Consider the following 15974-nt stretch of genomic DNA (forward strand, 5'->3'; position numbering starts at 1 on the left):
TAAGTAACCTTATAATAAAATGTATGTCTTACTTATACTTGTATCAGACTCGTTGGCCTGTAAAACTCTGCTGTGTTTTTGTTTTTTGATTATAATATACTGTATTATAACACTGAAATACAGAGAAGCCTTGTGCAACACTGATATAACAACCATGTAAGGAAAGCAGCATTACAATTTAAGGAGCACTCCGCCTGCGGCGGCACCTCTTACCATTCCAGCTCCCCGCCGCGCTGCTTCCAGCTCCTGGAAGAAATTCTCCAGCTCTTTCCCTTCAATGTAGCCATTTCCTGCAGAGAGAAGAGAGAGGTCACTGTCTGATCCCACTGATTGGGCCGTGCAATATCGCTAAGAGGAGCCTTAGAGAGTACCTGAAGGGAAGATAGTGCCCCTAGGGAGGACTCAGCTTGGGAGAGGGAAGCTATAGAGGATTCCTCTGTCCTCCTCCACTGGACGGTTCCAGCAATAGGACTGCCCAAAACCCACTTGCCAACACCTAGCGCATGCACAGTATCACGGACGCTCACCTGCGGGAAAAGCCAGAGCCCAAGCGGGTCATTGCTATTCGGATCGGCCTGACTGAGGAGGACCTACGCCTCTGCCGTGCAGCTTTAGCACAATGAGCTGGGTTTCTGCTCCGCCCACCCAATATGCTGAATGAGCTCTGCTCCAGGGGAGTGCCCGCCCACAAAGCTGAATTTCACTTTTTAGAAATCTGCAGCCAAAAATCCCACAGCCAAGTTTGATTTCAATTCTGAATGTTAAGATGATTATATATATTGATACATTAATAAAAATATGAGCATATATAGGAGCCTCAGGCCCTCATTAAATGAACAAATCATAGGGGCATAGCCGTGGAGGACACAATTGGCCCCAATTCTGGTAGCTACAGTATGTGAGGTAAATATTGTTTTGTAGGTAAAATACCTCATGCGGTATTTTCCTCTTTTTTTAGCAATTCTGAAAGATTTTTCTCCATTTCGAACATGAGGTAAAACATGAGGTAAATGCATAAAGTGAGGCAAAACATGAGTTATTTCAGCGGTAAGCCTGCAGTAAATAAATAATAATTTTTTAATTGCACTCCATAAGTTAGGATAGTATCAGGCTGGTGCGTGACGAGGTAACATACAGAAAAATACACAACAAAAGTACAAGGCGTAATCTAACGGTCAGAACTTGTGCACAAGTTAGAGATATCGAGGTACAAAGTCGTTAAGCTAAATCGTAGTCAAGTTCGAGCCGGGTCATACACGTGTATCAGATGTCAGTCGTATTGCATGGATCAGGCAGTAACAGAGTCAGGGACAGGCCGAGTCGGTAACGTAAATCAGATGGCAGCGGTACAGAAGGACTAGACCAGGGGTGACCATTAGGTAGATCGTGATCTACCGGTAGATCACAAAGGACTTATGGTAGATCCCAACCCCACTACATTTTCCATTCAGTGTATACAAATGTGCTCCTAAAATTGTACACAGGTAGATCACTTTGACTTGCTAATTTTTTAAAGTAGCTCACAAGCCGAAAAAGTGTGGGCACCTGTGGACTAGACTAAAGCGAGGTCAGGAAACAAGCAAGAGGTCAGTACACAGATAAATATACAGTAAGCTGTTACTTCAATAATATCAGGAGGATATTACGAAAGAATTACAAATGAATATATAGAAAACAACAAAGACTGACTGGAGTACATATAGCGGTATATTGTGCGTCTACACAATATATCAATGTAGCTCAAAGTAGCTAACTAGACTAAGAACCAGCAAAGTGATTAGTATCAAGGTCAGCGAGCACTGTAGTGATGGGTCGTTCACGAACGAGCCGGCTCTAAGAGCCGGCTCTTTACTGTGAACGACAAGAGCCGGTTCTCAGTTTTGAAAGAGCCGATGCCTCAGCCGCCCCACACAGCTCTGATTTGCTGTGTAATAAAGGGCGCTGAGGCATGCTGGCGGATGTAGTCCTCCTCTTGCAGCCTGTAGGAGTGTATAAGGGCAGGCCAGAGCAGTAGCAGGAGGGATTGCCCGAGTGAGAGAAGCAGTATGGAGTTGTCATGGAGACGGGGGCGGGGCTTTTCCTCCGATTCTGAGTGGTGTCCATTGATATTTAATGAAGAGCCGATTGAGAGCCGTAAGAGCCGGCTCTTTAATGGGAGCCGATTCAGAAGAGCCGATTCTCCGAGAAGAGCCGGAATTCCCATCACTAGAGCACTGAATGCTCTGGCCTTAAATACAAAACTCCTCATTCAGTAGCCACTCCCATTTGGTGATGTCACTTATGACATCACCTGCTGTCATCCTATATCCTCCTCCTGAGCCTACAATGCTCACTAGGACTAGCATGTGCGCGATGTGACCTTTCAGCCGCACGCGAGTCGGAAGACACCGCCAGAGGGAAGCCGGGGATGCCGCCAGAGGATTCCAGCGCGGCAGTCCCGCCGCTCGCCCGGCCCACACCGGAGCCATCACGGGACCTGCCGCTGGAAGGTAAGCTTGTCACAGATAGTCTTTGGAAGATGTTTGTTTCTTTGAGGGGGGAGGGGGAGGGGGGAGGTGTATTTGATTATGTAGCAACCTATGAAAAGTATGTTTATAGGCATTCCTTATAAAAACAAAAACCCAGTCAATATTTGGAGTTCTATTTCTACTATTCTTTTCTATTACACAGCCTGAATAGCAACGGCACTAAAACAGCAATAGGAACTCCAATAAAAACTGCAAAATGCATACAAATGGACTTTACCTCCAGGTACAGGCAGGTCTTATACACTGATCAGTAAATGGTGTGCTAACATGTCCCCTAATTTCCATGAGAACAGCTATTTTCTGTAAATTACCTCATGAATTACCTCATAATTCACCTCATGAGGTAAAGCATGACTAAAACCTACCAGAATTGCTAAAAGTCATTACCGCAACCTCATGAGGTCAATTACCTCATCTGAGGTAATTTGTTTGATAACCCGACCAGAATAATATGTGTGGTGTCATAGACCGCACGGGCCGGTCCTTGATCGGGTCAATCACTCAGAGGCAGAAGCTCGGTCATGCTGTCGCTTTGCGCATAGATGCCCATATGTGGATTCGCAGTCTATGAACCGACTAGCCGACAGGAGCGTCATGACTCCAAAGGATTCACCACACACATGTACAATTCAAAAGCTTGCCACCACCTGTAAGACAGCACATGACTGTAAATATTTTAGCACACTGCGAACACTGTAAGTTAACCCTTAGCTGTATGCAGGGATCGGCACCAGATCTGTCTATCTGTGCCCGATTCAAGCATACGGGTTGTAAATACAAGATACTCTAGAACACAAGGTAACGTTTCCGGAGGAGTAGGTACGATTGTGTATGTTCAGGACCAGGTCATAACCGCGAAACGATTTTTAAACGTTTAATAACAAAAATGCATTACACACATTTACAGACACTAATTAACATACACACACAAAGCTTAAAATAAAAGGGAATAATTGTGAAAAGGTTTACTTAGCCGAAATGCAGTCTGTGTGGGGATATTTCCTTCTGGGAGAATAAATGCAAAGTTCTTGGTTTCAGAATCAGAGGTCTTTAGGAATACTTTGTAATCCAAACTGAGGTTACAGTTTCAAGATGGCTGCTAACCACATGGTCCTCTGGTTAGCAGCAGCAGGTCGAGTTGTAATCCAGATGATGTTAAAATGGAGGACTGAAGTCCGCCTGCTGGCAATGTGCTTTTGATGAAGCTGGTTTGGGGGTGTGGCAACGCCGGCCCCCTCTGAATTACCCACCAATGACAGTCCACCTCCTCCTAGGAGGATGTTGAGCTTAAACTGTAAAATACTGTAAATCATAAACTATACATGTCATACTTGGGTGGATAGCAGATTCCTATTTGTCAGACAATACCGATTATTATGACATCTTGCATGAGGGCGTTAGGCTGAGCGGTCCCCAAGGAGGGTCGTACACCAATAACCGGACAAGTTATTGTTATGAATTTTATATCAGCACATTGGGCAGATTTTAACGTATAAGACTATATTAATTTCATAGCTGGGCTATACACGGTTTTCATGTTACAGACCGAACTCATAAACTACATTCATTTAAACCTGACAGTCATGACAGTGTCCCTGGATCTCTAGCTGCGAGCTTCATGCTTACTGCGGTCACATGACAGTGTCCCTGGATCTGTAGCTGCGAGCTTCATGCTCACTGCGGTCACATGACAGTGTCCCTGGACCTCTAACAGCAAGCTTCATGCTCACTGCGGTCACATGACAGCAACCTGGATCTCTAGCAGTGAGCTTCATGCTCACTGCGGTCACATGACAGTGTCCCTGGACCTCTAGTAGTGAGCTTCATGCTCACTGCGGTCACATGACAGTGTCCCTGGACCTCTAGCAGCAAGCTTCATGCTCACTGCGGTCACATGACAGTCTCCCTGGACCTCCAGCAGAGAGCTTCATGCTCACTGCGGTCACATGACAGCGAGCCTGGATCTCTAGCAGCGAGCTTCATGCTCACTGCGGTCACATGACAGCGAGCCTGGATCTCTAGCAGCGAGCTTCATGCTCACTGCGGTCACATGACAGCGAGCCTGGATCTCTAGCAGCGAGCTTCATGCTCACTGCGGTCACATGACAGCGAGCCTGGATCTCTAGCAGCGAGCTTCATGCTCACTGCGGTCACATGACAGTCTCCCTGGACCTCCAGCAGAGAGCTTCATGCTCACTGCGGTCACATGACAGTGTCCCTGGACCTCTAACAGCAAGCTTCATGCTCACTGCGGTCACATGACAGTGTCCCTGGACCTCTAGAAGCAAGTTTCATGCTCACTGCGGTCACATGACAGTGTCCCTGGACCTCTAACAGCAAGCTTCATGCTCACTGCGGTCACATGACAGTGTCCCTGGACCTCTAGAAGCAAGTTTCATGCTCACTGCGGTCACATGACAGTGTCCCTGGACCTCTAGTAGTGAGCTTAATGCTCACTGCGGTCACATGACAGCGAGCCTGGATCTCTAGCAGCGAGCTTCATGCTAACTGCGGTCACATGACAGTGTCCCTGGACCTCTAACAGCAAGCTTCATGCTCACTGCGGTCACATGACAGCGAGCCTGGTTCTCTAGCAGCGAGCTTCATGCTCACTGCGGTCACATGACAGTGTCCCTGGACCTCTAGAAGCAAGTTTCATGCTCACTGCGGTCACATGACAGTGTCCCTGGACCTCTAGCAGCAAGCTTCATGGTCACTGCGGTCACATGACAGCAACCTGGATCTCTAGCAGTGAGCTTCATGCTAACTGCGGTCACATGACAGTGTCCCTGGACCTCTAGCAGCAAGCTTCATGGTCACTGCGGTCACATGACAGCAACCTGGATCTCTAGCAGTGAGCTTCATGCTCACTGCGGTCACATGACAGTGTCCCTGGACCTCTAGTAGTGAGCTTAATGCTCACTGCGGTCACATGACAGCGAGCCTGGATCTCTAGCAGCGAGCTTCATGCTAACTGCGGTCACATGACAGTGTCCCTGGACCTCTAGCAGCAAGCTTCATGCTCACTGCAGTCACATGACAGCGAGCCTGGATCTCTAGCAGCGAGCTTCATGCTCACTGCGGTCACATGACAGCGAGCCTGGATCTCTAGCAGCGAGCTTCATGCTCACTGCGGTCACATGACAGTCTCCCTGGACCTCCAGCAGAGAGCTTCATGCTCACTGCGGTCACATGACAGTCTCCCTGGACCTCCAGCAGAGAGCTTCATGCTCACTGCGGTCACATGACAGCGAGCCTGGATCTCTAGCAGCGAGCTTCATGCTCACTGCGGTCACATGACAGTGTCCCTGGACCTCTAGTAGTGAGCTTCATGGCTAGCGACAGCCCTGGCCTCCAAATCAAACAGCAGATACATCCCTCTCTGATTGAATCTGGTCAGAGACCATTACCTATCTACACACTGCACACCGATTTCACACGGCTACATGAAATCTATTGCAAATAGTTCATACTGGCACCTCCGCCTGCTGGGCCCCCCAGAACTCGCCCCAGTGTAATCATAGCAATGATGCCGCTATGCGATATTATATCCACCATCAGAAATCACAAATAATCCAGCACTATCGCATCATATGATACACCCGACGAATCTCGGCGCAATCGCAGCAAAATCACCGTAGTGGAAATAGAAGGAAATGCGTTGGCATCGTGTTTCCCAGCTTAGTGCATCAATCCCCTTATTTGTTAATCTTATGAATGGTCTCTCATTATCCGTTTATCTCACAAATTATCTCTCCTTAAAGGAGGCCATACAGCTACAGATTTATCAGCCGATCAACCATCCAATTCGATAATTATGATCGAATCGGATGAAAATTGATGCTGCAACAAGCATGCCCAATCGATGATTCGACCGATTTGGTGCCACAATTGGACAGATGGATTGATTGGACATGCTGGGAAACCTTGGGCCGACGTGGTCTATCAGGTGCGCGGCGGTAACAGCGTGAGATATCAGGACAGGCAACAAACGCGACCGAAACCGTTGACGCTGCCCCCCCCCCTCCCCAATGTATACGTCCCCCTGTATTGAAATACTTTACCTGTCCGCTGTTGTAGTGACAAAGTTGTCCATACATCTCTCCCTTCCCCATTGGTGCCCCATGTGGCTACCGGAAAGATGTACAGGCAACTTTGTCACAAGCAGCGACAGCAGATGGGTAAAGTATCTTAATGCACGGGGGGGCACATTTACATTTGGGGGGACAGCGACAGAGGCGGCGTCACAAGGCCGATTCCTGAAATGTATTCATGCTGAAATCAGTCGGGAATTGGCCTGCAGTGTATGGACAGCCAGCAGATCTCTCTCTCGTCAGATTCAATCAGTCAGAGATCTCTCTCTTGGTCGATCTGCCTATACATCGCTACATGTATGGACACCTTAAAGTGTAACTGTCGGGCATAAAATTCTTTATTTGTATCTGGTAAACAAGTAATAAGGATGCTAACCAGGCAATCCAAAAGTTAGAATCACTATTACTTTACTTGTTGATAAATGATCATTTCCCAGTTTACCTGACTCTTATTTTGTACACAAAGGAAGTTGCAGGGCATGCTGGGTTGTCCTTTTTTGCTTCATTTCCCCTCAGACTAATGTACAGAAGCAAAAAAGGACAACCCAGCATGCCCTGCAACTTCCTTTGTGTACCAAATGAGAGTCAGGTAAACTGGGGAATGATCATTTATCAACAAGAAAAGGAATAGTGATTTTAACGTTTGGATTGCCTGGTTAGCATCCTTATTACTTGTTTACCAGATAAAAATAAAGTATTGATTTTTGATTTTATGCCCAATAGTTACTCTTTAAGTAATCTGAGATAATTCCCGAGTAAAGCTTTGTCAATAAGCCACCCTGGTGTGCACTGAGCCTCAGGCGTCCCTTGAACGCTCTGTTGGGTCACTAGTCATGGAGTTAGTTTACCACGCTGCGCAGTAAACCCACGCAAGCCACCAATCGGGTGTCAGCAGCCAAATAAAACTGTAACTCTGATTGGCTGTTCTGGGCGATGGCTCCACTTTGTTCTCCTGTTTTCTGGGTACCTGTCTGGATCAATCAGGCCCCAGTGGGCAGATTGCAACACCCATCCAGCACAGCGAGTCTCAGAGCTGCCAGCAGAGCGAATGATCTGAGAGCGTCTGATCCCTGCTGACAATCGCTCTCTCCTCCGCCGCCACATCACCGAGGTGTGAAGGATGATATTCTGACAATTACTGGATCTCCCCGGAGGAGATATCACACCGCCCGTAGATTAACCCCTGCTGCGCTCCCATCACTTCCCGTCACACCACCCAGAGATTAACCCCTGCTGCGCTCCCATCACTTCCCGTCACACCACCCAGAGATTAACCCCTGCTGCGCTCCCATCACTTCCCGTCACACCGCCCGGAGATTAACCCCTGCTGCGCTCCCATCACTTCCAGTCACACCGCCCGGAGATTAACCCCTGCTGCGCTCCCATCACTTCCAGGGTTTTTTTGTTTAACCGTTTCCAGTGTCACTTTTGCTTCTGAGTTGTTTCGTTAAACTTGTCACATTCGGTAACATCTTCCCATTGACATGAGATGACAGCCACCAAACCTACCCATCAGACCGGTCTCGCTCACGGGGAACGATCAGAGAGCTTACAGAAACCTGTTCTGACTGCTGTCTCACCGCCCCTCATCCAGAGAAACAGCAGCACCAGCCTCGTCTGTGCGCCCGTCTCTTCTCCTCTTTTAGCACTTTTACGCCGCCATTAGCACAAGCGCTTAGCTCATCTTAGCATTTGTTGTTTTAGGGTGTATCAGCGCATGGATTGCCCTCAGGATGGACCCCTGACCTTGATTTAGGAAAGCTGGCGAATGATGGAGAACGTGTGTGATGCTGCAATCCTGGATTGGATTGGAACATTGTATGCTGTTGGCTGGCAGACATTTGCCAGCATCTCCTGGGTGATATCTCATCACAGTGAGAACCGCCACTATTTACAGTCAGACAGCCGTTGGTACCTACCAAGGTCACCCTCAGTGTCAGAGAGGTGGAAGCGGGGAGGGGACAGCTGCAGTGCCAGAGAGGTGTAAGCAGGGGAGGGAACAGCTGCAGTGTCAGAGAGATGTAAGCAGGAGAGGGGACAGCTGCAGTGTCAGAGAGGTGTAAGCAGGGGAGGGGACAGCTGTAGTATCAGAGAGGTGTAAGCAGGGGAGGGGACAGCTGCAGTGTCAGAGTTGTAAGTAGGGGAGGGGACAGCTGCAGTGTCAGAGAGGTGTAAGCAGGGGAGGGAACAGCTGCAGTGTCAGAGAGGTGTAAGCAGGGGAGGGGACAGCTGCAGTGTCAGAGAGGTGTAAGCAGGGGAGGGGACAGCTGCAGGGTCAGAGAGGTGTAAGCAGGTGAGGGGAAAGCTGCAGTGTCAGAGAGGTGTAAGCAGGTGAGGGGAAAGCTGCAGTGTCAGAGAGGTGTAAGCAGGGGAGGGGACAGCTGCAGTGTCAGAGGTGTAAGCAGGGGAGGGGGCAGCTGCGGTATCAGAGAGGTGTAAGCAGGGGAGGGGACAGCTGCAGTGTCAGAGAGATGTAAGCAGGGGAGGGGAACAGCTGCAGGGTCAGAGAGGTGTATGCTGGGGAGGAGACAGCTGCAGCGTCAGAGAGGTGTAGGCAGGGGAGGGGACAGCCGCTGTGTCAGAGAGGTGTGAGCAGGGGAGGAGACAGCTGCTGTGTCAGAGAGGTGTAAGCAGGGGAGGGGACAGCTGCAGTGTCAGAGAGTTGTAAGCAGGGGAGGGGACAGCTGCAGTGTCAGAGAGGTGTAAGCAGGGGAGGGGACAGCTGCAGTGTCAGAAAGGTGTAAGCAGGTGAGGGGAACGCTGCAGTGTCAGAGAGGTGTAAGCAGGGGAGGGGATAGCTGCGGTGTCAGAGAGATGTACGCAGGGGAGGGGACAGCTGCAGGGTCAGAGAGGTGTAAGCAGGGGAGGGTAACAGCTGCAGCGTCAGAGAGGTGTATGCTGGGGAGGAGACAGCTGCAGCGTCAGAGAGGTGTAAGCAGGGGAGGGGACAGCTGCCGTGTCAGAGAGGTGTAGGCAAGGGAGGGGAAAGCTGCTGTGTCAGAGAGGTGTAAACAGGGGAGGAGACAGCTGCCGTGTCAGAGAGGTGTAAGCAGGGGAGGGGACAGCTGCAGTGTCAGAGAGATGTAAGCAGGGGAGGGGACAGCTGCAGGGTCAGAGAGGTGTAAGCAGGGGAGGGGACAGCTGCAGTGTCAGAGAGGTGTAAGCAGGGGAGGGGACAGCTGCAGTGTCAGAGAGGTGTAAGCAGGGGAGGGGACAGCTGCAGTGTCAGAGAGGTGTAAGCAGGGGAGGGGAGAGCTGCTGTGTCAGAGAGGTGTTAGCAGGGGTGGGGACAGCTGCTGTGTCAGAGAGGTGTGAGCAGGGGAGGGGACAGCTGCATTGTCAAAGAGGTGCAAGCAGGGGAGGGGACAGCTGAAGTGTCAGGGAGGTGTGAGCAGGGGAGCGGACAGCTGCAGTGTGAGAGAGGTGTAAGCAGGGGAGGGGACAGCTGCAGGGTCAGAGAGGTGTAAGCAGGGGAGGGGACAGCTGCTGTGTCAGAGAGGTGTAAGCAGGGGAGGGGACAGCTGCAGTGTCAGAGAGGTGTGAGCAGGGGAGGGGACAGCTGCAGTGTCAGAGAGGTGCAAGCAGGGGAGGGGACAGCTGCAGTGTCAGGGAGGTGTGAGCAGGGGAGGGGACAGCTGCAGTGTGAGAGAGGTGTAAGCAGGGGAGGGGACAGCTGCAGTGTTAGAGAAGTAAGTAGTGGAGGGGACAGCTGCAGTGTCAGAGAGGTGTAAGCAGGGGAGGGAACAGCTGCAGTGTCAGAGAGGTGTAAGCAGGGACAGAACGATTTCCTGTCGACCGCCGCTGGCAACAAGGCAATCGGGACAGAGAGACAGAACTAGGCAATACAGATAATACAACCTGACTGCACTAGAAGGGATGCCTAGTGCAGTCCCCAGGAATTACTCTAAGATAATCTTTAGCAAACAAGCAAGGCTGATTCTCCAGGAGAGTTTAGCAGGAACAAACCGTCATGACCAGCAAAGGACTCTGGGAGAACAAGGTATTTATACTGCAAGCCTTCAAGGGAGGCAGCTAGGCAATTTGCATGACAAGTGTATGCAAATTCCTCAGCAAAGCAACTCTGAAACTTGCAAAGCAAAGACAGGTCTCTTTTCCAGAGACCTGCAGCATTCAGACCTAAAGAATGGTCAAACAGCTGTCTGCCTGTGCAGACAGTTGAGCGGATCATTACATGCCGTTAGTACTTCACCAGCTCCTCTGGTAAGGCCTATTATTTATACTACGGTTGTTGCAGCTAGTACCCACCAGCTTCCCTGGTGAGGACTAGAACTGTTGTTTCAGATAGTACTCCAGCGGTGGCTGGATGGTGTAATGGTTAAGGGCTCTGCCTCTGACACAGGAGACCTGGGTTCGAATCTCGGCTCTGCCTGTTCAGTAAGCCAGCACCTATTCAGTAGGAGACCTTAGGCAAGTCTTCCTTACACTGCTACTGCCTATAGAGTGCATCCTAGTGGCTGCAGCTCTGGCGCTTTGAGTCCGCCAGGAGAAAAGCGCGATATAAATGTTCTGTGTTTGTCTTCTCTGGTGAGATCTATCCATTTATTCTACTGTTGCACCAAACACTTTACACCTCTGTTTCTCAGCCTTCAATACTTGCATTATTGGTGATACTGCAGATCACCACATAATCGGGTATAGAGTCTGTATTATTGGTGATTCTGCAGATCACACAATAATCAGACGTCTGTGTGCTACACCAATCGTTACAATACCATCTTAGTTTCTGTCCGCTCGGATTTAGCATAAAATGTATTTAAAGTGGGAGGAAACGCCATAGTAGCAGGAGAAAATAAAGAAAAATCACCCAGTAGAAATGACTTATTGAGCTTACCCATCCTGTTGTTTTAGTGCTCGCTGCCAGATTTAGGAGAAATCTGACATATTTCTGCTGGTTTCCATCTTTACTTTTTTTAAACCCAGCTCAGTGTTACTTTCCCCTCCCTTGTGCCGCAGCTCACGGTCCTTCCCCACCAAAGGGGTTTACATATATTTTTGGGGCACTATTTTTTGGGGGCAATTTTATATGACAACCCCCTTTTAACGTGAGGATTTTAATATAAACAGTTAGTGCCCTCCACGAAAACACGGGAGCCCTCAGCCCATCACACTAAATCCACTGTGTTTAGGTAAATTCTATGTCGTGACTCGTGATCAAGTCACAAGAAACCAATATGGTGGCCAGCAGCACATACAACAGGGAAGTAAATAGAAATTACAGAGTTACACATTTAACAAACGTCACTAAAGGGCAGTGCTGATCATAATCAGCCAATTACGTTTACGCAACATTTTGCATAATTCTTTCATTTACGCCTATACTTAATTACGATTTGTAACTTCAATTAATTTCGTATAGTGATTTGTAATTTCACAAACAATTCCGCATAATTTCGTGCCGACTTTGGCAGTTAATAGCTAAGCCCATACGAGCTATTGCTACCAAAATTGCTACTTATGTTAAGGAGAACGCTAGGTTTAAGAAAAAATAATAATTTTTCAAAAATTCCTTGTAGTTTTTGAGAACATTTTAAAAAATGCAAAGAATTTTTTTTTTTTTTAAACCAAGAAAAACAGAAGTAGAGAAAATAGGGGTAGCGTTAAGGAGGTACAGAGGGAGAAAAGAAGAAGGTATTTGGGGTACAGTAGAGGAGTTACACATGGAGAGGCATAGAAGGTAGATGGGGTACATTAGAGGAGGTACACATGGAGAAGAAGAGAAGGTATTTGGGGTACAGTAGAGGAGTTACACATGGAGAAGAAGAGAAGGTTGTTGGGTTACAGTAGAGGAGTTACACATGGAGAAGAAGAGAAGGTAGTTGGGGTACAGTAGAGGAGGTACACATGGAGAGGCAGAGAAGGTAGATGGGGTAGATAAGAGGAGGTACACATGGAGAGGAAGAGAAGGTAGTTGGGGTACAGTAGAGGAGTTACACATGGAGAAGAAGAGAAGGTATTTGGGGTACAGTAGAGGAGTTACACATGGAGAGGCATAGAAGGTAGTTGGGTTACAGTAGAGGAGGTACACATGGAGAAGAAGAGAAGGTTGTTGGGTTACAGTAGAGGAGTTACACATGGAGAAGAAGAGAAGGTATTTGGGGTACAGTAGAGGAGTTACACATGGAGAGGCATAGAAGGTAGATGGGGTAGATAAGAGGAGGTACACATGGAGAAGAAGAGAAGGTATTTGGGGTACAGTAGAGGAGTTACACATGGAGAGGCATAGAAGGTAGATGGGGTAGATAAGAGGAGGTACACATGGAGAAGAAGAGAAGGTAGTTGGGGTACAGTAGAGGAGGTACACATGGAGAGGCAGAGAAGGTAGATGGGGTAGATAAGAGGAGGTACACATGGAGAGGAAGAGAAGGTAGTTGGGGTACAGTAGAGGAGTTACACATGGAGAGGCAGAGAAGGTAGATGGGGTAGATAAGAGGAGGTACACATGGAGAAGAAGAGAAGGTAGTTGGGGTACAGTAGAGGAGGTACACATGGAGAGGCAGAGAAGGTAGATGGGGTAGATAAGAGGAGGTACACATGGAGAGGAAGAGAAGGTAGTTGGGGTACAGTAGAGGAGTTACACATGGAGAAGAAGAGAAGGTATTTGGGGTACAGTAGAGGAGTTACACATGGAGAGGCATAGAAGGTAGATGGGGTAGATAAGAGGAGGTACACATGGAGAAGAAGAGAAGGTTGTTGGGTTACAGTAGAGGAGGTACACATGGAGAAGAAGAGAAGGTAGATGGGGTAGATAAGAGGAGGTACACATGGAGAAGAAGAGAAGGTAGATGGGGTAGATAAGAGGAGGTACACATGGAGGAGAAGAGAAGGTAGATGGGGTAGATAAGAGGAGGTACACATGGAGGAGAAGAGAAGGTAGTTGGGGTACATTAGAGGAGGTACACATGGAGAAGAAGAGAAGGTAGTTGGGGTACAGTAGAGGAGTTACACATGGAGGAGAAGAGAAGGTAGATGGGGTAGATAAGAGGAGGTACACATGGAGAAGAAGAGAAGGTAGTTGGGGTACAGTAGAGGAGTTACACATGGAGAGGCATAGAAGGTAGATGGGGTAGATAAGAGGAGGTACACATGGAGGAGAAGAGAAGGTAGATGGGGTAGATAAGAGGAGGTACACATGGAGAAGAAGAGAAGGTAGTTGGGGTACAGTAGAGGAGTTACACATGGAGAGGCAGAGAAGGTAGTTGGGGTACAGTAGAGGAGTTACACATGGAGGAGAAGAGAAGGTAGATGGGGTAGATAAGAGGAGGTACACATGGAGAAGAAGAGAAGGTAGTTGGGGTACAGTAGAGGAGTTACACATGGAGAGGCAGAGAAGGTAGATGGGGTAGATAAGAGGAGGTACACATGGAGAAGAAGAGAAGGTAGATGGGGTAGATAAGAGGAGGTACACATGGAGAAGAAGAGAAGGTAGTTGGGGTACATTAGAGGAGGTACAGTTGGAGCAGAAGAGAAGGTAGTTGGGGTACAGTAGAGGAGTTACACATGGAGAGGCAGAGAAGGTAGATGGGGTAGATAAGAGGAGGTACACATGGAGAGGCAGAGAAGGTAGATGGGGTAGATAAGAGGAGGTACACATGGAGAAGAAGAGAAGGTAGTTGGGGTACAGTAGAGGAGTTACACATGGAGAGGCAGAGAAGGTAGATGGGGTAGATAAGAGGAGGTACACATGGAGAGGCATAGAAGGTAGATGGGGTACAGTAGAGGAGTTACACATGGAGAGGCAGAGAAGGTAGATGGGGTAGATAAGAGGAGGTACACATGGAGAGGCATAGAAGGTAGATGGGGTACAGTAGAGGAGTTACACATGGAGAGGCAGAGAAGGTAGTTGGGGTAGATAAGAGGAGGTACACATGGAGAAGAAGAGAAGGTAGATGGGGTACAGTAGAGGAGTTACACATGGAGAAGAAGAGAAGGTATTTGGGGTACAGTAGAGGAGTTACACATGGAGAGGCATAGAAGGTAGATGGGGTAGATAAGAGGAGTTACACATGGAGAGGCATAGAAGGTAGATGGGGTAGATAAGAGGAGGTACACATGGAGAAGAAGAGAAGGTATTTGGGGTACAGTAGAGGAGGTACACATGGAGAAGAAGAGAAGGTATTTGGGGTACAGTAGAGGAGTTACACATGGAGAGGCAGAGAAGGTAGATGGGGTAGATAAGAGGAGGTACACATGGAGAGGAAGAGAAGGTAGTTGGGGTACATTAGAGGAGGTACACATGGAGAGGCAGAGAAGGTAGATGGGGTAGATAAGAGGAGGTACACATGGAGAAGAAGAGAAGGTAGTTGGGGTACATTAGAGGAGGTACAGTTGGAGCAGAAGAGAAGGTAGTTGGGGTACAGTAGAGGAGTTACACATGGAGAGGCATAGAAGGTAGATGGGGTAGATAAGAGGAGGTACACATGGAGAAGAAGAGAAGGTATTTGGGGTACAGTAGAGGAGTTACACATGGAGAAGAAGAGAAGGTATTTGGGGTACAGTAGAGGAGGTACACATGGAGAGGCATAGAAGGTAGATGGGGTAGATAAGAGGAGGTACACATGGAGAAGAAGAGAAGGTATTTGGGGTACAGTAGAGGAGTTACACATGGAGAGGCATAGAAGGTAGATGGGGTAGATAAGAGGAGGTACACATGGAGAAGAAGAGAAGGTAGTTGGGGTACAGTAGAGGAGGTACACATGGAGAGGCAGAGAAGGTAGATGGGGTAGATAAGAGGAGGTACACATGGAGAGGAAGAGAAGGTAGTTGGGGTACAGTAGAGGAGTTACACATGGAGAGGCAGAGAAGGTAGATGGGGTAGATAAGAGGAGGTACACATGGAGAAAAAGAGAAGGTAGTTGGGGTACATTAGAGGAGGTACAGTTGGAGCAGAAGAGAAGGTAGTTGGGGTACAGTAGAGGAGTTACACATGGAGAGGCAGAGAAGGTAGTTGGGGTAGATAAGAGGAGGTACACATGGAGAGGAAGAGAAGGTATTTGGGGTACAGTAGAGGAGTTACACATGGAGAAGAAGAGAAGGTAGTTGGGGTACAGTAAAGGAGGTACACATGGAGAAGAAGAGAAGGTAGATGGGGTACAGTAGAGGAGTTACACATGGAGAGGCAGAGAAGGTAGATGGGGTAGATAAGAGGAGGTACACATGGAGAGGAAGAGAAGGTAGTTGGGGTACAGTAGAGGAGTTACACATGGAGAGGCATAGAAGGTAGATGGGGTAGATAAGAGGAGGTACACATGGAGAGGCATAGAAGGTAGATGGGGTAGATAAGAGGAGGTACACATGGAGAAGAAGAGAAGGTAGTTGGGGTACATTAGAGGAG

General features: G+C 48.4%; 1 protein-coding gene across 1 annotated transcript in view; it reads right to left on the reverse strand.

The window, feature by feature from the left end:
- CALB2 (calbindin 2) overlaps positions 1 to 15974 on the reverse strand; it is a 132482-nt gene that overhangs the window by 92081 nt on the left and 24427 nt on the right. Inside the window, exon 2 of the mRNA XM_068260820.1 lies at positions 214 to 290. Coding sequence (XP_068116921.1) covers positions 214 to 290 — 77 coding nt within the window. The remainder of the gene's footprint in view (positions 1 to 213; positions 291 to 15974) is intronic.

Source organism: Hyperolius riggenbachi, chromosome 11 (assembly GCF_040937935.1).
Source record: "Hyperolius riggenbachi isolate aHypRig1 chromosome 11, aHypRig1.pri, whole genome shotgun sequence".
NCBI lineage: Eukaryota > Metazoa > Chordata > Amphibia > Anura > Hyperoliidae > Hyperolius > Hyperolius riggenbachi.